The sequence below is a fragment of the Macadamia integrifolia genome, chromosome 12, assembly GCF_013358625.1.
Source record: "Macadamia integrifolia cultivar HAES 741 chromosome 12, SCU_Mint_v3, whole genome shotgun sequence".
NCBI lineage: Eukaryota > Viridiplantae > Streptophyta > Magnoliopsida > Proteales > Proteaceae > Macadamia > Macadamia integrifolia.
The window spans coordinates 26819891-26845184 of record NC_056568.1 but is presented as its reverse complement, the minus strand read 5'-3'; the positions used below and the strand labels follow the sequence as shown (position 1 = coordinate 26845184).

Below are 25294 nucleotides of genomic sequence, written 5' to 3'. Positions count from 1 at the left end.
AGCCTAAAAGGCAGTGTGCTTCCTACGCTTAAATATAATGGGGGAACAAAATAATTGTCCCCCTCCTTATGAAAGAAAAAATTCTGTCATTATCATGGTTTCAAGTATCGATATTATATTGATTGTATTGGTATCGATTGAGATTGATCCTCGATCCTTGACTGCTTTAGATCGATTACCTGTATCATCTTAGGGGTACGACAATCGATTACCTATATCGCCTTAGGGGTACAACAATAAAAAAAGTATACTTTTATTAAAACCAAGGGCAAAACGAATCGACACAAACTTATCTGATATGATCTGAATCTATTGATATCGTTCATTAAATTTGATCCTTATTGATGCTTCTACTAGTGCTTCCATTGATTTATGTGTTAGTGACTAGAAATCTTTTGGGGTGAAATAATTGTTCCACCCCTCATGACAGAAAAAATTTCACCCTTATTGATGCTTCTAATAGTGTTCTCATTGGTTTATATGCTAGCGTATGGACCACACTGCCTTTAAAAATCCTCTCTAATTAAATTAATTAACCCGCAATTAAAGTCAATAATTTTCCCATAATTATCTTTTAACGAAACACTCTCTCTTCTCTCTCTCTCTCTCTCTCTCTCTCTCTCTCTCTCTCTTTATATATTTCAATATTCTTCTTCTCTACCCTCTCTCTCTCTCTCTCTGTCTCTCTTGTTTCGCTGCTTTACTATCTCTGTCTTCCGAATTTTTTTTGATCTGCTGCTTCTCAGTGATGATGATTTTTTTCGTCTCTGTTTGGGTGACTCTGAGGCGTTACAGTTTGAACAAGGTTGTTCAGTGAAGATCGGCAAAGAAACGAGAAGAAGGAAAGAAGGAAGGAAAAGTGGGAATTTTCTTAGATGGGTCGAGAGAAAATGAAGAGTGGTTGTTGAAGAAGATCGAAGGTTTTGGAAGTTTTTGTTCCTTTTTTTCCTTTCTTTAAAATTTTTTTTTTCTGGGGTTGTTCGATTTGAGATGGGCGGGTGTTTTCCGTGCTTTGGATCGTCAAATACGGAGGAGAGTAACGGTGTAATAGAAGTTCCAAAGCTAGATTCTGTGAAGGAGGGCTCAGTCTCAGCTAATCAATCTCATCATCTGAGCAGAGTTAGTTCAGGTAATTAATTACCTTTGGTTTACTTTATGGGTTGTTTCTTCTCTACTTGTATGTGGGCATGACTCGAATTTTTGTTTGTATTAGTTCTTACTGGAGATTACTGCGAAACGCGTCATCGGTGTTGAATTTTGTGTTTATTTGTGTTGTTCTGATAAATTTTGAGGATGGGTTGGTGTTAGAATTTGCTCTCATTTTGATCTGATTGATTTTTTACATTTTTTATTTTGGTCTAGGTTGCGTGCTAAGTTGGGCTTTTGTATCTCCTGCGGTTAATGTTCTTGGATGAATTGATAGTCCACTGGCTTTTGCTTTTTAGTTAATCTTTGTGTTTTTTTACTCCCCTTTCCGTTTGGTCATTTTCAGTTTGTCTCTAGTTTTGATAAATATTGGGAGATCTGTACTCGTTTGTTATATCTTCTGTAATTCATGTTCCTTGATTATACTTGAAGAAGCTGCTGATGAATGTTGACTTCGTATTCTTGGATTGGATGAATTGCTTTCTCTTCTTGCTTGACCGGGAAGATAATACTTAAAGACATCTTAACTGTATGCCTTTGGAGAGTTTTTGGAATGCCAATTGCATTTGAGTTTTGAGCAATATCCATTGTCCACTACCATATGTAGGTAATCTGTGGTTTTTCTGTGAATGAAGAAATGTGAGTCGACTAGCTAAACTGATAGAGATTCATGGTAATGGCTTTCACTTTTTTTGGGTGATTGTGAATTAGAATATAGTAGGGAGACTCTACTGGCAAGTTTTTTATCAAACCTGCATTCCCAATAATTTTGAATTACATCTCATTGCTTGAAACTTTGTTTCTTCCATTCTTTTTCCTTTTGCTTTCTTACTGACACTGGTTTTCTCCTTGTCCTCCTCTCCCTCCTTGCCCTTTTGTGCACACTATGGTTTGAATTGTCTTTACGGAGTTACAGAAAAATCAAAATCTCGGAGTGGTTCTGATTCTAAGAAGGAAACCCCAATTCCTAAAGATGTGCCAACTGCTCATATTGCTGCACAGACTTTCACCTTTCGAGAGCTTGCTGCTGCCACTAAGAACTTTAGGCAAGATTGTCTTTTGGGCGAAGGAGGATTTGGGCGAGTATATAAGGGTCGATTGGAGAGCACTGGACAGGTCAGTTGGAACTAATCTTATTTATTGGTACATGGAAAATCATGTCAATTGTAGAAACCTGAAATTTGTCTCTTGACTCCCTGGTATGCAATCTGCATTGTACACAGTATTTCACATTCCATTGAACAAAAAATGCTTATATTAGTTTACTAATCCATCAGTCTTGCCCTATATTTTCTGATTGATTTGAAATGGCTGTTCTTGCAGGTAGTTGCTGTAAAACAGCTAGACAGGAATGGCCTTCAGGGGAACAGAGAATTTTTGGTGGAGGTTCTCATGCTTAGCCTCTTGCATCATACTAACCTTGTCAACTTGATTGGTTATTGTGCCGATGGAGACCAACGCCTCCTTGTTTATGAGTACATGCCATTAGGATCATTGGAGGATCATTTACATGGTTAGACTGCTTCTGATACCTGAATGCCATTTAAATTATGTAATATGATAAATTGGTAATTCTAAGGCATGTACAGTTCAGGATTCCTTTCATTTTCTCTAAAAAGTGTTAATTAAGTTTTTGAAAAAACATTGGAACTATCCTTTTATAGGTTAATAATATTCTCCCCTCTGATAGTTGCACAAGAATCAGGAATTTGGTCAAGCCGATGCATCATTGCTCTTGCCTACTATACTCTAGCATCATTTTAGGATAGCAATGCATTGTCCACATTAATGAAAGGAACACTCCAATGTGTATTGAACTAAATATAAATAAATCTAATTCACACCAATTCTTAGTCTCAACAACTTTGGGTCATCTACAGGAAATTTTTCTTTGCTATTTCACTCTGGTTAATGCTATATCTGCTGTTCAGCCTTAGCGATGATGTCTTTCCTCTGTACCTACAACTGTGGTCATCTTTAAACCTCAGTGCATTATTTGTGACGGTTGCACGTGGCTGAACCATCTCAATCAACTTCCCCTCATATTGTCACTTACTGAAATTGCAGTCCATATATTCCGTTATATTTGTCAGTCTCACTAACCAAACTTGTATGATCAGCAGACAGTATAAACCATGGTACTACTAGGTCAGAACTTATCATTATCACATTCAACGTTGACTGTTACTTGGTGGGAAGCATTGTTTCTTTTTGGCGTGTGGTATGTTGGATATTTAGTTTACTGTCATCATCTGTGCCTTTTAGGTCCTTTCAGAAAGGGTTAGTTGAATACTTTTGGGATTTGGTGAGATTTTGTTTACAATTATCTCGTAAGATGGTTTATCTCTAAAGATTTTGATAGGGCGTTGATTGGTACCTAACTATTCATAAAGAGAAACAAGATGATTGAGAGCTATTGCTTATTAAGGGTCGATACTATATAAAGATTGGTTTATGATTGGCATCTAAAGTTATTGGTTGCTTCATCATTTTTCTGTTTGTTTGTTTTTATATCAATAAGTGAGACTTTTTCATAGAAAGATTTAGAGATTTTTCTCAATAGGGATCTCCATATGGTCATAATTGGCCTAGAAAAAGCTTATGGCAGAGTCCTTGGAAGGTTATTCTGGAAAGTACTAGAGAAGAGAAGTGTTTTAAATATGTAGACATATGGGGTTCAAGGTAATGAATTCCAAATTTCAATTGGGTTAGCCCCTATTTGTTTGCACTTATCATGGATGATTTAACTAAAGGCATTCAAGATGAGGTTCTTTGGTGTATGCTTTTTTTATGATGATATTGGTGGGAATTAACACCAAGTTGGAGCTATGGAGATCAACTTTGGAATCAAAAGGTTTTAAGATAAGTAGAATAAAGATGGAGTATATGGTGTGTAACTTTACTTATACTAAGATAGATAATAAGGTGATGAAAATTAATGAGAGGGAGATTCCGCAAAGTGATTGTTTTAGGTATCTGGGATCAATCATAAATCATAAATAAAGGTGATATAGTGGATGACGTTTCAAAGAAAATTAAAATAGGATGGATGAAGTAAAGAGGTGCATCCGGAGTGTTGTGTGATCGAAGTATCCCTTTGAAACTTAGATTTATAGGACATTCATACGACTGGGTATGTTGTATGGTGTGGAATGTTGGGAGTTAAAAGGCATCATATATATATAAACTCAGTGTAGCTAAGATAGTTGAAATGAGGATGTTGAGATGGATGTGTGGCAAAACTAATAAGGATGAAGTAATAAATTATCATATTATAGTTGATTTGGGAATTGCTCCAATAGATGACAAGCTACGAGAAATTTGTTTGAGGTGGCATGGCCATGCTCAATGGAGGACTTTAGATGCTCTAGTATGGAGGAGTCATTTGATTCAGATTGAAGGAGCTAAAAGAGCGAGGGGGAGACCTAAAATGACTATAGGAGAAGTGGTGTGCATAACTTAGGCCTTGTATCAAGTATGACCTTGAGCGAAGCTTATTGGAGGGTAAGGATCCATGTAGCGGACCCCATTTAGTCTGGATAAGGCTGGGTTATTGTTGTTGTTGTTGTATGTGAGACTTTGTCAATTAATTGAGGGAATAATTTTGACCCATATCTTTTCATGTAAGGAGAGGGGGCATCATCTTTCTTTTAGGTGAATGTCCATGTAAGGAACAAACAACGTCAAACAAGTCCCATTTTGTCATCAGGTTTCCATTTTGTGCTTTTTTTTTTTGGATGAATAAAAATTATATTAATCCAAAAATATACAAATGAAAAGAAAAGGAGGGGGGAGAGGCACATGGCCTGCCAAAGGGACTAGTCCGAACAAAAAGAGAAGACTAGCACAAATGGATACAATCCCTCAAGGGGAGCGGGGTGGAGAATAGAAGAAGGGATGTTCCGGGAATGAATTATGTGTCTGTTCCAAGGGGAGTTTGGGACCATACAGGGCTGAATAGTGGCAATTTTGGTGGAGACTTCGAAGGAGAGCCTTCCAAATCCCGTCAAAGGAGCAGGAGTTGGACATCCATCTACGAAGATTCCTCTCCATCCAAAGGTGGTTGATGGTGGCACAAAAAACGAGCTTCCCAATGGTATCACAAATGGTGGGCCTTGGAAGGTCATGTTTATCCAGATCGATTCCCTAGTGAAAGGGAGAACTCTTCTACTACTGGGCCAACAACGAGAAAGGACTTTCTTCCAAATGGTGGAGGAGAAGGAGCAGGAGAAAAAGAGATGGTCCACATCCTCATTTCCTCTCCAAGCAGTAAAGCTATGGCGAGGGATATGGCCTTTGAACCAGAGGACTTTGTGCCAAAGGGTTGGCTGACCTTTAGTCCTAACGAAGTTCCAGGTAGAGGAGAAGTTGAACCTCTTAGAAGGAGAAGGATTCCAGAGAATGGAATCATCCCTCTCTATGTGGCCGGGGGGAAAGGTAGGGAGGGAGGTCCAGATCTTGCTTAGAGAGCTGGGAAGAGGGGAGGCATCCCCTCCTTCCATAAGGAGGACAAAAGAGATGTGCCATTCTATCCAATCCAGAGGAGTAAACAGTTCTAGAACTAAGAAGATGACGGAGGACTCCAAACTCCCGAGGGGTGCCAAGGGTCCAGCCAAAGAGAAGTAGATGCTCCATTTCCAATGGAATAGGAGATAGCCTCAAGGGCCAAAGGTCTAAGGCGGAGGATACCTCTCCAAACCCAGGAGGAGTCTGGGTGGGGGGCCGTAGTAGATCAAATGGAGTTGGATTTGAGGAGATAGGAGTAAACCCAAGAGACCTAGATATTGTTCGGCTTAGAGGCAAGCCTCCAGATCAGCTTGAGGATGCCCGCATTGTTCATGTCTTTAATGCGCCTGAGGCCCAGACCTCCCTCAGCTTTGGGGAAGCAAACTGAATTCCAGCTGGAGGGGCAGAGGAACTTGGTGGAGTCAGTTCCTTTCCAAAGAAAAGAACTGATGAGGGACTCAATGGCTTTAATGGTTAAGGGAGGGAGGACAAAGATACCATACCAATAGAGGTACATGGATTGGAGGACAGATCTAGAGAGCTCAAGACGACCCGTGTCTTTGGACCTCATCACCTTAATTAACCATGATTATTTGGGAAATTTCGTGACCTATAGCTCAATTTGTTGCCATACCATCCCCACATCCATTTGCAAGGACAGTAGTAACTTATGCACCAAAAAGAGAAAAGAGTTCTGGAGGTGGTTAGAATCCTGCTTCTCTCATAGTTGTAGCCTTTACTTGTTATCTCATAAAAATGCCTTAATTTTTTAATGGGTTTTTTTTGGGGGGGGGGGGGGGAACCAGTGTTACTAATCCCTTACATAGTAAACCTGATTTTCATACTCTTTCAAAAATGAATCCTCCTCTTCGATCTTTTCCACCTAACTCTGAGATGTATATAGCTTTAGTTCATTTATTAACCTTCCAACATTTTCAGTTATTAGGTAATATAAAGAGAGTGGGCGAGCCTGTGGTGTGACAATTGAGTTGCACTATTGCAACATGTTGGTTATAGGTTTGAAACTTGGAAACAGCCTCTCTTGTGAAGCAGGGGGTAAGGCTGCGTACATTTGCCCCTCCCAGACCCTGCAGTAGTGGAAGCCTTGTGCATTGGGTTGCTCTTTGTTTTAGGTTGTATAAAGAGCATGAAGATGGATATAAGTTACAGAGCAGAGGTTCAAAGAAGATAGAAAAGTTAAAAGAATAGCTTAAGGCTTGGGTGTTGTGACAAACTCTCATTTACAAGGTTGAAAACGGTTCATTTATTGAGAAAAGAAAGGCTTCGTAGGTGAAGATAACCTCATTTTCTTATGTCTAATTTTCTTGCATCATGCTATATCTCATATTATGCTTACTTCTTTCCCTGTTTATTGTAGATGCAGTAAAAAGGCAATTCTCAGTGTTGAGACCCAACCAAAAAAAAAAACTGACATTTTTTTGTATATAAGCATGCTTATATAATTTTGACTGCTGTGGCAGTTCAGCAACACTAACATTAGGTGGTACAGAGAATTTCTAGGGTGGAAAGCAAACAGCTGTTATGTCAAGGACATCCACAAGTCTGTGTGGGCTTCACTCCACACTTGATTCTTCACAGAGAGATGGGCCATGGTCAGAAGCTTCACTTTGTATTATATAGAGAACAAAGAATGGTGGGAAATCTGTAGAAAACAATAACCTATTAAAAATTAAAAAAACTGTAGCAAACTAATACAGCTGTAGAAGACAAGAAACATGCAAAACACTAAATCTTCTTTGATGTCATTTTTTTCAAATATGTCTAGTGAGACCGATAGAGTTGAATAAATTGCCCCTCATCATTAAATTTCTTACATTTATTATTTTTTGCTTTGAACAAATTGTGAGTGTTCTTGGTTAACCCCAACGCATGCTTAGTATTAGTGTGTCAAAGGCAAGCAAGACTTAGTTAACCAACTAGATGCTCTTTTGAGAGGCCAATTAATTCTTGGCCTGTGGCTTTCTTGGTATCTTACTTATATTGTCTGTCACAAATATATCTACAAGATCATAGCACACTCTAATACTCGCAGTTGTATAACTCGTGTATATTTGGAGTTGTATTTTTGGCTCGAGAAAAAGACTCAAATGATACTCTTTTTCAAAATTTTAGTTTAAATGAGATGCAATACAAAAAGAAAACTGAATGATAAAGGAGTCCTATCTCTCAGTTTCCTGAAAATGACTATGCTTACTTAACCATTAACGTTCCATTGAATTCTCTGACGACTCCATTTAGATGTATTTTTGTTTTCAGGTGTCAACGGAAACACATAATGTATGGTTCCCACTTCCCAAGATGCAATGTTTGTTGATTTCTTGAGAGACAGCTTTGTGAGATGCCTATGCAAATTCTGGATCTGTATTTTCATGCAGCTTTTAGTTGTAATCTCATACATGAATGTTATTTGGGATCTATTTTTTATTTTCAGTTATATCTCTTTCTTCTCTCTCTCTCTCTCTCTCTCTCTCTCTCTGAATGGATAGTATAATAGGCCAATCTGGCATAAATTCTTGGGTGATGTAGAATATAAATATATGCTGTTGCAATTAAAAGAATGAAGCTTTTGCTCATCAACTACAATACTTATGTAGTTATCTGCTACCTATTTTCAGATGTTCCACCAGACAAGGAGCCTTTAGACTGGAATACAAGGATGAGGATTGCAGCAGGTGCAGCCAAGGGGTTGGAGCATCTGCATGATAAAGCAAATCCCCCTGTCATTTACCGGGACTTCAAGTCATCTAACATCCTTCTTGACGAGGGATTTCACCCGAAGTTGTCAGATTTTGGGCTTGCAAAGCTGGGTCCTGTTGGAGACAAGACTCATGTTTCCACACGAGTGATGGGAACTTATGGCTATTGTGCCCCTGAGTATGCTATGACAGGTCAACTCACTTTGAAATCTGATGTTTACAGTTTTGGTGTAGTTTTCCTTGAATTGATCACAGGGCGCAAGGCAATTGACAACACAAGGGCTCCTGGAGAGCACAATCTTGTTGCATGGGTAAAGTGTTTTCTTTTTTCTTTTTTTCTTCAGTTATTCCTCATTCCTTTGACTGATTTAGTTTCTTCAAAATTTGTTCTTCCATTTGTATACAATAATAAAAGTGAATATATTTTTTTGTTTTAATTAATGAATAATAAATAAATTATTTATTTTCCTAATTCTTGTGATTGCAGGCACGACCACTTTTCAAAGACCGTAGGAAGTTTCCCAAAATGGCTGACCCTTTATTGCAAGGCCGTTATCCAATGAGGGGACTTTACCAAGCTCTTGCAGTTGCAGCCATGTGTTTGCAGGAGCAAGCTGCTACACGGCCTCTAATAGGAGATGTCGTGACTGCTCTGACATATTTAGCTTCCCAAACATACGATCCGAATGCGACTTCTGCACAAAGTAACAGAGTTGGTCCATCTACTCCCAGGCACCGAAAGAGCATGGGTGGTGGGTCCGATGGCCAAGATGAAGCTGGACATTTTGGTCGACATTCTCACTCACCCCACCAGAATTCTCCTGACAGGAGACACAGAGATCCCATTCGGGGAGTAAACTTAGGGGCAGAGACTGGAACGGGTGAACCCAGCAGTGGGTCTGGAAGGAAGTTGGGCTTAGATGAATTGGAAAGGCAGGAAGTTCAGAGGGATAGCCCTGTTCATGCAAGGGAAACATCAAGGAATTTCAACCAAGTTTTTGATAGAGAACGTGCAGTTGCAGAGGCAAAAGTATGGGGTGAGAATTGGAGAGAAAAAAAGCGAGCAAATGCCGTTGGTAGCTTTAATGGTACTAATGAGCAACAATGAGGTAATCTGAAGCCTACAGGTTGCTTTGGTTAATCATTCTGAAGAAAAAACAGGGAAAAGAAGTGGTTACAAGCCACCATATCTTCTATCAAGGCTTCCATCTTTCCCATGGAATAAGGGTACTTGTCCAACTTGATTGTTGTGGCTTGCCCTATGTAAACATCAGATTTCAAAGTTAGTTGACCTGTGATTAAAAGACAATCTGAAAGAGGGAAGGTTAATTTTTGTGGGCATGTGCAGCATAGGATTTTGAAATGCAACTTTGTTGGACTTTGCATGTATGGACTTGTCAAAGCTCAGGGTACAAAAGGGAGTTTGAAAGAGTATGTGTTAAATTTGTGCAGGTAATTCTGTAAAGGGAGGGAAGGGGGTTATGGGTTTTGTTTTGGGTGTCTCATTTTTCAGCCCTTATATCTCAACCATCTTCGTATTTGTATGGATTTCAGAGTCAGATTATAGGTTTATACAAAGTGTTTTGTTTCAGTAGCATATCTTTCTCCTTGAGTAGTCAGTTAATTTTATGGAACATGCACAAACTAATCATATTGAAATATCCTCTACATACACTGATTCAACGCGAGCCAGTGGTTAATTTAGTAATTGCAGTTTTCTTTCTCAAGTGCACCTTCAGAGAGTTTGAAGTGTCATTGCATATTGTGGAGTAGTTGTTGCAACTTGCAACTGCTTTTATAAGAACCTCTTCCGTTATGACAAGAGTATTTCTTTCCACCTAGCAACTCTTTTGCAAGTTCTACCTTTTCCCTTCATATGATGGAACATTTCATGAGCAATCAGGACATTATCATATATACTCTTGAAAAGCTCTTGCATGTGCAAGGTCTTGGGGGAGCGAGAATTACACAGCCTTACCCCAAGAATGTCAAGAGGCTGTTTCGACCAATGTTACAAGCATCTACAATTTGCTTAATAAGTATGCATGTACCTAGTATTTGAATGCTCTAAACCTCCAATTTTTTTTAACCAATTTACTGGTTGTAAGAATTGTGGATTTTTTTTCTTTTGAGAATGTCAAAAATTGCATCTCTTTTTTCTTTTTTCTTTTTGGAGTGGAGGATTGGGTTGGGGGGGGGGGGGGTTGTGATGCGTGAGAGCAGCAAGGTGCATAACCGCATTCATGATATCATTAACAGTAGGGTTGTGCCACATTAACTGTAAAAAGGGCAGAAGAACAGTCCAGGTTGCACAACACCTGCAACCAAACACAGGGTGAGACACCTCTACCACCGAAATACAATAAACTCAACTCTTGTTGATGCCCATGTGCGCCCACTGACACAGGGCCATGTAAATATTAACATATACCACTTAAAGTGACTTAATGGAATGACAATCTCTAGGAGGGGACGAGCAATGTCTTGGGTCCACCTTCCAAGTAGCCCTGCCTCGTAAATGACAAAAAAACTATGGATAAAAAATAGAGACCAACAGAAATAAGGACTAAAATCTTTGTACACCTTGACAAGAATGAATCCATGATTCAAAAACAGTTCCACTGTTCCACCATCTAACATGATTTTCCAAGCTTTAAATAAACTACTTTCCTTTTGAGGCAATCTTGAAGAACATCCACAAATCTAATCGTAATACCAAATTGAACTGAATCTGTGGACCAAGGCCTAGTTCAGGGATGCTGCTGCAGATCATGCCTCCTGCACAAATTCTTCTTTCCTCTTATAATACATCATCCATGGGGCATTAGTTTCCAGATTTGAATATCATACTACAGTAGAATCAATAAAAAAGAAAAAATTGAAACAAGGAGCTCTGTAATTCTTTGTAGTATCTCTTGCAATACATTAAAATAATAAGTGTACAGCTTGTTTGGTACACTAGAAAGAAACCTCTAATAACCCCCTCCGAACCCCTTCTACCAATAGGATGGCCCAGGACAACCGAGATTCTCCAAAAATTACCCCAAGAATTCAAAACAGGTCAATTCATGAAAGTGAACCATTAGGACTTGCGGGGTAAAAACCTACTCGGTAATCCTGCAATTTTAGTTACTGGACAGTGGACAGGCATTTATACTATGACAAAAATTTCATTTCCTCCTCCTCCCCTGTACAAACAATTAAGCAATATCAGATACAGTGACTAGCAGCTCAAACACATAACACAGATTTTTGAAGTTAAATTCTCCATATAAAACCTATAAGAATTCAGTCTGATACTCACTGAGCTAATATAGTCATCCATCACTGTCTGTTTCCTTTTCTTCAAAGTTGATGTGGGGCTCTCGGTAGGCACTCTAGTCATTGCACGCTTTGAAGGTGTCATATTCTGTAAAACATTAGTATATTATTAAGCATAAAAGAAATACAGGAATATCCATGTGATTAAATTTTACAGGGAGACAGGAAAACAACCTTTGCAAGCTTCTTATCTTTCCGGGCTTGTCTCTCCCTCTCGTCAAATTCTTGATTTTCTCTCTCTACCAAACGAATGAGTGTATCACAGCGTCTTGCAAGTTCTTGTGTGGTGCGAGATTTTACAAACCAATCAAAACGAAACAATGGTGATGTGCGAAAAGCTGCCTTGAGCTCATCCCAATTCCCATATCCAAGCTTGTGGACCATGCATAACTGTATAGTGTCATGCATGTTAGACGGATAAAAAATCCAAGTAACATCCATTAAAAAAATGCTCTCAAGAAATTCAGGAACCTACCATGAAGCGATCACATTCTTCATTGTAAAGCTTCCCTTTGTTCTGGCCATATTGAATTTTCAGTTCCAACCATGGATTTTTGTAGCGATCCAACTTCTTCCCAATTGCTTTCATGATCTCATCCTTCCTAGAGATTCTGGCTTCCCCCCTTTCAATATTCTTGATAATACGATCATAATCTGGACACAATAAATAACCATTAAGCATATAAGTAATGCTTTGTTCACCTATAAAACCTGGTTGAATGTTTCAAAAATCACCCTCAATTATACTTGCTATAACCATAATGCCAACTCAATAAACCTATTTATCAAATAATTAAATAGAAGTTTTTCGTTACCATTTAACTCCTTGTATCTTTCTTTGAAGACCTTGGCATACCGTTCAACTTCCTCTTCTGTTTTGCCCTCCATTTCAGAAGCAATACTTTTTATGTCATTACGACCATATTTCTCGCACGCACGGATGAAAGTGTTGAAGTCTCTCCTAGTCCATGATGAAAAACCCTAAAATTCACACATAATTAGCTCCGACAAGAGAAACAGCTTATTCTTTCAAGATGCAGCACAAAAGACTATTAGGAACCCATATGTCAATAACCTACACACCTCTTCTAACAACTGCTCTCTCTCTTCTCGTTCTTCTGCAGTCAAGGGCTCCCCTATGTCTTAAACAAATGGAAAACAAAATATTAGTGTACTGTTAAAAATTAAAATGTTCCACTAAAAAGCATAAACATATGTCTAAAAGATAAAAACCTTCAGGTTCATCCCCCTCTCCAATTGTGTCTTTCAACTGATTTTTCTGATTTGCTTGCTGAGAAAGCATTTGGGCAGTAAATTAGTTCAAACCCAGACCACAGTGGGCAAATTTAGAAGCCAGGAAAAGAAAAAGAGGGAGAAAATATAGAACACATTAAACCCACCACAAGGTAGCGCACTTCTTTTTCATATAGTTCATTTAGCCTCTGTGTATTGAAGAACTGGAAATCATGCCTGAAAATGAAACAGAATACAGCTCAGACGACAACCATACCAACTATGATCTGAGATGCATCTTACTACTGATAAATGCATTGAAGAGTACCAGATTACTATCTAATAAAAAAATTTAAAGGACAAAAACTACAATGTACAAGCATCCAGCACCAGGAAATCAACAGGTACATACAGTTGAGGCATGCGAGGAATGCGTGGTTCTCTCGGTTTTGCTGGACCTCCTTGGCGCATTGCTTGCTTGAAGTACTCAGATTCTGAATAGCTAAAGAAATGACATACAGAAATCAGATCTACACAGAACCAAAAAAAAAAAAAGGGAGGTGGGGGGACCATAAAGAGTATAACATGCAGAAGGTGCAATACAATTATTATACTTACTTGCGCTTGCGCTCCCTCTTCGGAGGCTCAATCCAGTTATCACTGACAAGTTTCTTGAAATCAAGTTTGTCATCCTTCATTAAAATAAAAATGAATATTAATAACAATGTACACAGTCTGCTAGAAGCATCATTAGCATCTTTTACATTGGCTGCAACAGGTAAGGGCATATCAAACAAAAATGTGTGTACCTTTTCATCATCAAAATCATAAAGTTCAGCAGCTGCACAGACACAAACAAATAATAAAGATTAGAACCCGATATAGTTTTCCTCTTTTTTTTTTATTTATTTTTTTCGCGCACGGGGGGTGGGGGGTGGGGGGTGTGAGGGAGATGCCAGATGGGTTCTGGGGATTTGGGAGGGAGATGAGAGGAGATGGGATAAGTGCTCAAGTGAATCATAATACATACTATCATCCATCTTAAATTTGATAGCATCTTCAGTAAATTTCTTCATTTTGGCATCAAGCTCTCTTGTTGCTTCCTCTCCTTTTGCTATGATTCTGTCAATATCCTCATCTGTGATTGTGCTGTCCTTAGAACTGAAAACCATTTCAGCACCAAACCTCACCATTTGCAACAGTTCATCTTTATTAACAGCTGCATCACAGGTCACAATAAAAGTGTCAACAGAGGTTACTGGAGAATTTTAACACCAAGTTACACTTAAAAATAGAACAGCAAACAATCATCTAAAACAGATATTCTTTACTTTTCTGTTCTGCTAACCGCCCTTGTTGAATTACTAGGGCATCAAGTGCAAGCTTCTTATATGCCCTTTCAATCACTTTCTCCTCTATCGTGTACTGAATCAGCACAAAAATTAAATGACAGCTTTTGTTAGGTAAAAAATAAATGATATTACGAAAAACTTTACGAGTCATATACTGTCATTTGAACTACTCAGGAAAAAGGGATCAACTGAACCTCTGTACAAAACCGGAACACTTGAACTTCTTTCTTTTGACCAATCCTATGAGCACGGTCCTGTGCTTGCAAATCCACCTGTGGGTTCCTGCATTGTGGAAATAAAAAATTTCAGAATTTGAACTAATTAAATTGCAGTAGCAACACCCAAAAGACAGAATGAACTTACCAATCACTATCATAAAGAATGACAACATCAGCAGTGGCAAGATTAATACCAAGGCCTCCTGCTCTGGTTGATAATAAGAAGATGAACTTTTCACTTCCAGGGTGGTTAAAGGCATCAATGGAAGCATCACGGTCTTCTCCACCAGTATTCCCATCAATTCGACAGTACAGATATCCACGGAACATTAAGTAGTCTTCCAGAATGTCTAGCAGTCTAGTCATCTACAGATAAGAGCAGGAATAAGAAAAGATGAAATCACTAACAATGAAAATTACAAAAACACAGAAAATCTAATCAACATGGAGGAGTTCAAGGAATGATGCAGAACAAAGTTAAATAATCAAGATTCTTAATTATCCAAGCATGATGGGCCATGACACTAACCTGAGAGAATATTAGAACACGAGAGTCACGCTCTTTTAGCTTTGGGAGCAATTTATCAAGGAGAACCATTTTCCCTGAAAGTTGGGAAAGATACTGTTACAATCAATCAACCAATAAGCACCAATGAACTCAGAGGCTTCACAAAAGCAAAATCCTACCTGCATTTGTGATTAGATGATCTCCTGTACTATAAGGAGGGCCAGGTTCAGCCCCTTGGAAAAGGTATGGATGGTTGCAACATTTACGCAGCTGCATTGCTATATTCAGAAGACGCTTACGCTCTCCACCAGCATTAACAACCTCTAGATCTTTCTGCAATAAAGCCCGATAATACTGCTTCTGCATCTGCGACATCCCTACTTTAAGTATGGTTTCCTTTTTAGGAGGCAAGCCTTTCTCAACATCGGACTTCAACCTTCTTAGCAAGAAAGGACGGAGGACCTTCAAAATGCAGAAACATACATCATACATTCATGCTGTTCCATCAAATTAGATCAAATGAAATAGTGCCCAAAGACAACACTGAAACCTTTACCTTGTGAAGCTGTTGTACCACCTCCTGCTGGTCATTTTCACCAGATATTTGAAACCATTCATCGAAGGTTTCAGCAGAACTAAATATCTCAGGGAGTAAAAAGTTAAGAAGAGACCAAAGCTCATGGAGATTGTTCTGCAGATAAAACAGATTGCAAGAATATTAAATCCACTTTACAGCAACTTTTGCAAGAGACATACAAACATCTTCATGCCGGATATAGAAATACTTAAAACATGACCTCTCCAAGGATCTAGAAAGGATGCAAACAATCTAAACAAATGACATCCAGTACAGTTAAGAGATAAAATTATAAAGAAATACATATTAATTTTTTTTTTTCAAATGGTTAAAAAAGCAAGGCATGGACATGCGTGGGAGGGTATTTGATTGAATTTGAGTCTGAAATTCAACACATACTTAATCCATAAGTTGTAAAACTAATCCAACAGTTTGTTGGCCAAAACTAGCCACCCATGTGGATAAAAGTTGGCGGAACATCCTGATAAGCTCATCAGAACAGGTTGTACAAAAGAAACACCCCCCCCCCAAAAAATAACAACACAATAAGCTCCATGCTGCCATGAAAACATGGATCTTAAACATGCAAAATAAGCATAAGTGCTAACGTCTCACAGTGACTTTAGCCCTTCCTTGTACATTTTGGAAAGCATAAACCCCCAAGGGTTGGAGTTAAGAGAATGCAATTATTCGAATCACAATAGTTCCAACACCAAGGAAATATCCAAACAAACTCAGAGATCAACTACACGATGTTTTCATATCAAATATTGAGTAATCAGTAACAAAAGCATCAAAAAGAGAGATTCTAACAGCTGGATTCTGCTGCTATATGTTAGCCTGGTAACTAAATGATCTTGATTAAGGTCAATGAGTTCAAACCACAATAAATTTGGCCAACTGCTTTTCCAGTTAACCTAAAAGAACATATACAATAAGTTGGAAAAAGTGACTCAGTTGCAAATGAAATCTTAGATTCCTCATTTTTCATTTCAAACGCTGAAGGATCAAAGATCCTCTAGATAATAAAAAGAAGCAACCCAAAAAAAAAAAAGGGTGGGGAAGCTCAGAAGTACAAAAGCTTGCATGCAGAATAGTACATCGCTACCTGAAGCGGAGTCCCTGTAATAAGCAGTCGGTAGTTAGTGTTGTAAAGCCTCATTGTTTTTGAAAGAAGTGAGTTCTCATTCTTGATTCGATGAGCCTCATCAATAATAACATAACGCCAGCTAAAACGGCGTAATGTAGTCTTTTCTTTGATTGCCATTTCAAAACTGGTCACACAGACGTCAAAATGCCCGGCAACGAGTAGTTTCTCCCTTATGTGCTTCTGCAAAATCATAAAACAAAAGTAATAATTCGCAATGCAGTGCATAGAGTAAATAATAGAAGAGTAATTCATGAAGCCAAGGCTAATTACCCTTTCATCTGGATTTCCAAGAAATTTCACAGCACGCAGAACCGGACAAAAACGCCGAATCTCCTTCATCCAATTGCCAAGGGTAGATTTTGGTGCAACAACCATATGAGGACCGGTTATTCCCCTGAACTCGTGCAAATAACCTAGCAATGAGATAGTTTGCAGTGTTTTGCCAAGACCCTGAACAAAAGTTACACCAAGCAATCATCAATATGGAATGATTAAGAAGTGAAGTGATCCACGATATCAGATCAGACAGGTTGTCTGACATACACAACTCTCAACGATATACACAAATGAATTGAAGATTGGCAAGTTTGGGAAACTTTGATGGCAAATATCTAATCTCAAAGAACTCTCAAATTTTTACCCACTGCCAAAGATGAGAATAACCAGAAAGTAATGGGCATGACCAGAAAGAACTTCAAAGATTTAGCCCTACTGCCAAACATACACATGACTAGAAAGAACTTTGAAAGATTTAGCCCAACTATCAAAGATGAGCATGACCAAAAAGAATCATCTAAGAACCAAAACAAGAAAGCTCCAGCATTTCAATATACCATTTCATCTGCAAGAATTCCATTAATGCCATTTTCATAAAGCCTTATCAGCCAGTTCAATCCAGCCAGCTGGTAATCCCTCATCTTCCCTTGAATACCTGCAAAACAGATCAAAGCAACCCAAGGGATCATCAAGTGCCTCAAAGTAAATACTAAAACATAAAAATGAAATTTAATTAAAAGAATTAAACTTTGGACTCCAAAATAAATCAATTAACAATGACCTTACTAAGCAATCAGAACTTGCAATTCATCAGAGAGAAAAAGGAAAAGAAACCCCAACACTCCCCAGGGGAGAAATAATGCCTATCCATTTGCTCGCTTGGCCAAGATTTCATTCCTAATCATTACGGACTTGCACTTAGCCAACATGGTGGGAATCCTCCCAAGGAACACTTGAGGATAAGTCTACATCCATTAATTGCCAACACAACTTTATAAGGGTGACTATCAAAATGGAATTTTGAAAGATCACGTATCCATTGCAGATGAACATTGTCACAGCGACCAAGCGGCCCAAGCCGAGGGGCACCTAGGAGACAAGGCGCCCGCCTAGGCGTGCAGTATATGATTATATGTAATAAAGATATAGCAATGACAATTTTATATAATTATACTTCTATGCAATATGATACAAGGGAGAGTTTTTTTGTGGGGGAGAGTTGCCCCTGAGCCTAGACACATGGGGACTTTGAAATGTCCAGCCCACCCCCCATGAAAGGAAAATGACCTATGTGGATGCTTCCTCGTGCGCTCCCATTGGTACTCACACATGCACAAGGACTACACTCCCCCATAAAGAACACTTTCCATTGATATAATTATGCCAATAATAACCTAATATGAGAAAACCAATATAAAATAAACAAAGCATAGGGTTTAATATAAGCATATTCCTAAAAAAATAAATAAATTAACGCCAATAAACATGAATCAACACAAACTCATGAAGTGTCAACAAGGTGTTTTCTCTCCTTTGCCCCAAGAAGTGCCTTACGTTTTGTTCTAATTTAAAGTGAGCCAAACAGAGTTGAATTATAACCTAACCAACTTCAAACAGCTTCAGAACAGCTAGCTATGCATAGCCCAACAAACTAGGATTAGGCAGATGGAGCCTTGTCCTAGCCCAAAGCACAACCAGGCCCGGCATATTTCTCAAGTTTGCAACTTTATAGTAGAGCTATAGATCAATTCAAGTCATGATTAAATAATAAACTGTAGTACTAATTAAAACCTTTCAAATACCCTTGATGCAGCTGCATGCCTGCATTGGACTAGTTAGATCAACATCATCCAATATGGATGCCTCGGAGCACGCTTGGAAGGCCCGTAAGAAGAGGTGGCAGTCCTATGGGCTAAAATTGAGCATTGGGTAGTTATATTATAATTAGGCCATTTATTCATAAGTACACAGGATTAGTATACAAGTGTTTGAGATAGATTAAGTCATTAAGATGATAGCTTTAAGAATTCTATATTGAGTCTATAACAACCACTCAACCTTATCCCAACTAAATGGGGTTGGCTACATGGATCTTTGCCTCCAATCAGCTTTGTTCAATGTCATAATTGATACAAGGACTAACTTATGCATGTCGTTTCTCACCACTTCTCCTAAAGTCATTTTAGGACTGCCCCTAACTCTTTTAGATCCTTCAATTTGAAGCAAATCACTCCTCCTTCGAACATGGTCATGCCACCTCAAACGAATTTCTCATAGGTTACATATATCAAAGCTACTCCAAAACCAGCCCTAATATGATCATTCTTATCCTTCCTAACTTTACCAGTCATCATTCTCAACATCCTCATCTCTACTACACTAAATTTATATACATGATGCTTCTTAACTGTTCATCCTCCACTTCATTCCTCCTATTTTAATTCTTTATGAAACATCATCTTTTATATCACCTTTATTTATGATTGAACCCAGAAACCTAAAATAATCACTTTGTGAAACCTCCCTCTCATCAATTTTCACCACCTCATTATCCATCCTTGACACCATATACTTTGTCTATGTTCTACTTATCTTAAAAACCTTTTGATTCCAAGGTTGATCTCCATAACTTCAACTTGGCAATAATCTCTACTTTTATCTCATCCACCAAAACAATATCATCAACAAAAATCATACACTAAGGAACCTCATCTTGAATATGCCTGGTTAATTCATCCATGATAAGCACAAACAAATAGGAGGTTAAAGTTGATCCTTGATATAACCATGTTGTAATTGGGAATTAACTACCTTTGGTGCTTTCCTCAGTTCAATCAGATTGGAGTTGACACAGGATGGATAGAAAGCTTGGCTTCACCGAGCAACTTTGTCCCTTTCCAAAGGTCTCGACAAGCCTCGCTGGCCCCTCCTGCTTGCCCTTCCTAGCAGACTTGACTGATGGCTCATACCAAAACCCTTAATTTGCTTATTTCCGCAGATAGAATCAGCCCTTATAGAGCTTCTCATGTCAACAACATGATACTTCATCTCTCATTTGCTAATGATATGTTAGTTTTCTAGCCAAATTAATCACCATGCCACCACACACATCTTTAATTATATGCACATATTACTTGAAATACTTCTCTTTTGTAGTACTTGTTTGGAATTTCAAGGTCTGTATATATGTATACACCCCCATCAACTGGACATGCTTTGATTAAGGAATAGTTTTCAAAGAGTTTTGGAGTTGTTGAGCACACTACATACAGAATTGATATCCCAAACCTAATTTCCTGCTTCTTCTGATATGCTTTTAACATGTGTGAGCTTTCCTCAGGCTTCTTTGTTCTTATTCTCTAGTTCTGATATTCCCTCTAATGCTTCTACTTTCTTCTTTAGTTTCTTCTTACTCTCTTCTCCCTAAACATAGAATACTTTTGACAAAGTTATTTGGTTTTCTCTAATCTAATAGTGTTCTTTTCCTATGATCCTGTCGCAAGCTAATCTTCCACTGGATTTCCCTGATCCAGGATTAATTCCACATTAAACCTAAGGTTAGTATAAGAATTTACTTTCTTCAATGTTTAATACGTGAAACATCATATATATATATATATATATATATAGGTATTACTAAGCTAAGGCATTGGCTCAAGCTATGGAGAACTTGACCAAAGCCCAATCAAGAACCCAAAAACACCACCCAACCTTGGATATGTTAGGGGGTAGACCAAACCACAAGCACAACCCAACAACTAACTGTGTAGAAGTAAGCAATTTGCATCTAAACAAGGAAAGGGGCGTATGTCTCCTCCAACTTAGGTTTGACATCAAAGCACCTAAAGCAATGAGAAGTGGAAAACAATATATCCTCTAGATTATACGACACAGTTAAGACTACCCAATTGTCCTAGGAAGACTTTATTTGGATCATGAATGGGTTCTATTGGTCTTGGACTACTTGTTTATGGTTATTTGTAGTAACAACCCATAATTATAAGCCCATAAAGTGGGGGAAAAGTACACAATTATGTGTTTAGAGTCAGATTAGGATATTGGTTGTTAGAATAAATTAAAAATTTTAGTTTGATTTTCTTAATCAATTTAGGAGTGTGATCAAGATTCCTTTTATGAGTTGAATTAAAATTTTTGAAAGCTTTATACAAACACACCATCAATTAGGTAGGATTTGAGTTAAGGATATTGACTTTTCTTAAGAGCTTTTGAGCTGTTAAGCTATGCATATGGGACTGGAGTCGTTTCCTATCAATTATGTCCCTGTGTTCGTCCTATTGATTCAAATGTTGTTCTGTTTCTAGTTTCTTTCTAGAAGCCTGAAATGCATTATTAGCGCTCAGTGAATTATTATTATTCTGCATGTTATAAAAGAGGAAAAGAACCTGTCGAAAGGAATATATCTTACAAGAAGGTTGTGTCACCAATCGTGTACTTCCTGCACCAGAAAGATGATCCTCTTCCTCCTTAAGGCATTCTTCATCTTCTTCCTCCTCTGTTACTTTAGATGCATGACGACCCCTGCAATTATCAAACAATAAACAAACCATCCAACTCAAAAAGTGATCAGTGTAATGCAGAAGACTACATGTTTCACGTGAGACACTACAACCTTCTTATTCCATTTGAGCAGTACTACAAAGAAAAATATATCAGAACACAAAACATCGCAGCACTTCCTCTTTATTATTTCAAGCATTCACGATATTGCAAAAAAAATAGGCCCTTCTAGCCAAATCAATTACCCCTACAAAGTCTTCTTGATCAACTTTTCAACTCTTCCTAACCACATTAAAAGACCCTAAATGCTACCTCATACTAACATTGCATTACCACTTCTGAAAAATTTATCTACATAATGTTAGAAATTTGACTCAAAATTACCTAACTGACTCAAGGCCAGGCCTAGACTCATCAATAACGTTATCATTAGATAAAACAATACTGTTCACGGAAAACCCTAGAGTCAACCCACCTATTAATGTTACCACTGCCATCAATCTGTTATTGTCATCATCTTAGAATCTGCATCTTGATCAAAAGTGGTGCAGGAATATACATGTACAGCCAAATGACAATTTTATTTGCGGGATAGATACTTTATAAGATTGGTTTAAAGCAAATTATGCCTTCATTCAATTTAATGTAAAAAATTCAACAAAAAATAATGTAAAGTCACCAAACTTATCCACGTCAACATTTTTTTGTAACTCCAAAATATATCCTCAAAAGCATAATAGAAAAATGAACGATCACCAACTCCTTGAATCCATTTTCCATTCACATGTCTGTGTCCTTCCTTCGACCAGACAGCAAATAACATAAGTAAGCTCCAAATAGTTCCTCTTCCAAATAAAGGTACTTAAAAGCTCCAGACATCATGCAGGAGAACAAAGCTTGCAAGGACTACTTAACAGTAATTCAGACTTCTAATTGAAGTGAACCATATCTCATAACTAAAATATCAATGAAACAAAAAATGGTTTTAACAACCCTGCTGCACATTACTTGGATTTATTTTAAGTTCTTAAAGTGATCAAGTGTATATCCACGACTTGGCTTTGAAAGGCTGGTTCCACCCACCTTGCCCTTGAATTTCATTTTCCCTTTTTCAGATATAACTAGAATGACAAATAAATCTCAGCCTACATTCGAGTGTGCATCTTCACCACTCCAACATCAAAATATTATTTTCCTAATAGTCAAACAGGTCACACGTTTTGTTACCCATGCATAGTCCTTCTCTGGTTTCACCTTGGATAACAAGGTCAACAATCATAAGAGGGAAACTTTATACCATCTATGATTATTCAATGGGCAAATAATTTTACCTTCCCCTTGGTTTCTTCTGAGGTGTCGACTGGCCTTTGGCAAAATGAGCAAATATCTCTGTCTGCTGCAGAAGATACTTCAGCCGCCCCTTCCCTTTGTTGTTCTGGAATAACAATAATTAAAAAAAATAAAAAATAAAATAAAATTACAAGTTGTATTCACACACCCAATATGTATCAACAAAAGGTAAAAATTGTTTTAAAAAGGCTAAAATCACAAACCATGTCAGCATCAATGGAAGCATTTTGGGCATCCAAAATTTCTTGGATCTTCTGTTTCTTCATCCTCTGCATTTCTTTCAACCTGGCCCTTTCACGCTTTCCAATTTCAGCATTCCCTGAATTTCCTGCCTGCGAGAATATAGAAGAAATGAAGCTGGATAAAAATATAGAATAGTACGTGGCATGATGGAAACCAGGTTTAACACGCTTGAACTTGATAAATAATTGCAAACACAGATGAAACCAGTACAAAAACTCTCATTTACCGAGAAAACTAAAATTGTGAGTAGGATGAAAGGGAATTTGGAGGACGCAAGTCCGTGGCCCGACTAGAATGAGTCCATTAGGAGTGCCATGATGGGAAAAAAAATTCAAATATAACTGAACTCTACTCTTTTGTAATCCCAGGAGAGTGAGATCACCATAAGAGATTGGGGAAACGGGGAAAAAAAGGTGGTAACAGTAAACCAACGAGTGGTGAGAAGCTTAATGCGACCAACCAAAAAAAAACCCTGGAACTTAAAACACCTTTTAATTTGCACCAAATCCATAAGCGACTATTGCATAGCAATTTAGCTATAATTTGAAATTTTTCGTCAATGCAACAATGAAACCCTAGACCGCTGGTTCTATAAACAGTGAAACCATCAACGTCCACGAAAAACCTAACTGATGCCTCCACGATAACACATCAAGTTCGAACAACATAAACCTAACAAAAAAAAAAAAAAATGAGCGTCATTCAAATCCGCATCCTTACCTCTTCCTCGTCTTCTTCTTCGTCCTCGCTCTTGCCATCAGCGACAGCATCGTCGTCCGTGGACTGTGAATTATCCTCACCTGCTTCCTCATCAGAAACAGTCGTCCTCGCGACAGCTTCAAGCTCCTCTTCGTCTTCCTCATCATTTAGTTCTTCGTTCTTCTGGTCTTCCTCCGAATAAATCGAACCATTCGAAGGATCTTCGTCGGAAGAGACCTCGGAATTCGAGATCTTCGCCATGGATGCTTAGATCTAGGTCTTCGTTGATGATGCACAGATTGGAGGCAGAAGAAGAAAGGAATCGGGCGAAGAAGAGCGCGCGCGAGAGAGAGAGAGACCTATGAGACCACTTTTTGAGAAATTTTAAGTGAATATGACGGAAGGGTCGGTTAGGCGATAATTGAGAAGAGGTTAGGCCCTTTTATATATACTTGAGAGATTTAACGCAATTCAACGGAGTTTTGGGAGTGACTTCCCGCCAATTATTCGACGAGGATGAAAATTTCCCGCTCCGGCCAGTGTGTTGAGGGGAAAACATCCTTCACAGGGAGGATTTCGCGCGGTGAGGTGTGGCGAGACTTCTTATGATGACACGTGGTCATAGATTAAGAGTGTCAATTCCAGACCCACATCAGTAGGCTCGATCGAGCCCTATATGTTTATGGCCAAACTTAAACCAGCCCGATTAATAAATGTGTCGAGCGACACATTTATAATCATGTAGTATACGATGCAACCAAAATCTATAAGAGAAAAATTGAACTTGAAAGAGATGTTCCACAACTTGTTCTTATCTCTCATAACTAAGCCTATAACTATAAATTAAAATTACTACACCTTTGAATAACTTGAACAATCAAATAAAATACTTGCATTAATAAAAAAAATATTACAAAAGTGCTTGCATAAAAAACTAAGACAAATAACTAAAAGAGAATAATAGAGCACAACTAAAAACCTAGAAGAAGAGAGGAAGAGAGGAAGAGAGGTGCCTCCCTTTCTTACATGATTCTTATTTATAGGGAAGGGGAGAAAAAATCCAATGAACCGACCCAACACATCTATAAACCCGATTTAAACGACTCCTTTAAGCCCAACCCGACCCCTTTAATACTACTCGTATTTTTTTTTTTAATACTATATGCATTTAGTGCTAAGACTATGTGATATGTTTAGTTGAGATGGTGGTGATTGTTATCTAAGCATTCATATTTTTTATACATGGTTTAATTGATTTGAACTTGCTAAACTTTGATTGTGTAAGCATAGTTTAATTAATTTGAGTTTCGTGAGTAAATACCATAGTACTTTAGTGACTTTTATTGCTAAACATTCATCTTTTTTAATGACTTCTATATATTTACTTATATTTTCGAGTCACGTGGGGTGGCTAGACTTGGTGAATAGTTGGATGAGGTTAGGGTATCCTTCCACTAGGCTACCAAGTACCAATGAGTCT

At 38.1% G+C, this 25294-nt stretch overlaps 2 protein-coding genes across 3 annotated transcripts; one reads left to right on the top strand and one right to left on the bottom strand.

The window, feature by feature from the left end:
• Positions 1-655: 655 nt before the first annotated feature.
• On the top strand, positions 656-9966 carry LOC122058035 (serine/threonine-protein kinase PBL27-like). Of its 2 annotated transcripts, none has more exons than XM_042620433.1 (5): positions 656-1129; positions 2063-2262; positions 2470-2659; positions 8289-8680; positions 8857-9966. In XM_042620433.1, exons 1-5 carry the CDS (start codon positions 991-993, stop codon positions 9475-9477), a joined length of 1542 nt encoding a protein of 513 aa, XP_042476367.1. In that variant the 5' UTR covers positions 656-990; the 3' UTR covers positions 9478-9966. The 2 variants fall into 2 exon arrangements, with proteins under 2 accessions (XP_042476367.1, XP_042476366.1); XM_042620432.1 differs by having other exon boundaries at positions 2057-2262.
• Positions 9967-11247: 1281 nt separating this feature from the next.
• LOC122058034 (ISWI chromatin-remodeling complex ATPase CHR11) lies at positions 11248-24302 on the bottom strand. Its single transcript, XM_042620431.1, has 25 exons — positions 23836-24302; positions 23076-23204; positions 22854-22957; positions 21431-21543; positions 17562-17659; positions 16999-17178; positions 16687-16908; positions 15558-15692; positions 15181-15463; positions 15023-15096; positions 14639-14859; positions 14470-14557; positions 14255-14348; positions 13954-14142; positions 13733-13764; positions 13542-13615; positions 13336-13425; positions 13091-13160; positions 12924-12981; positions 12774-12832; positions 12506-12671; positions 12166-12344; positions 11865-12080; positions 11674-11778; positions 11248-11557 (listed from the first exon to the last, which is right to left on the bottom strand). Exons 1-25 carry the CDS (start codon positions 24073-24075, stop codon positions 11540-11542), a joined length of 3237 nt encoding a protein of 1078 aa, XP_042476365.1. The 5' UTR covers positions 24076-24302; the 3' UTR covers positions 11248-11539.
• Between the last annotated feature and the right edge of the window lie 992 nt (positions 24303-25294).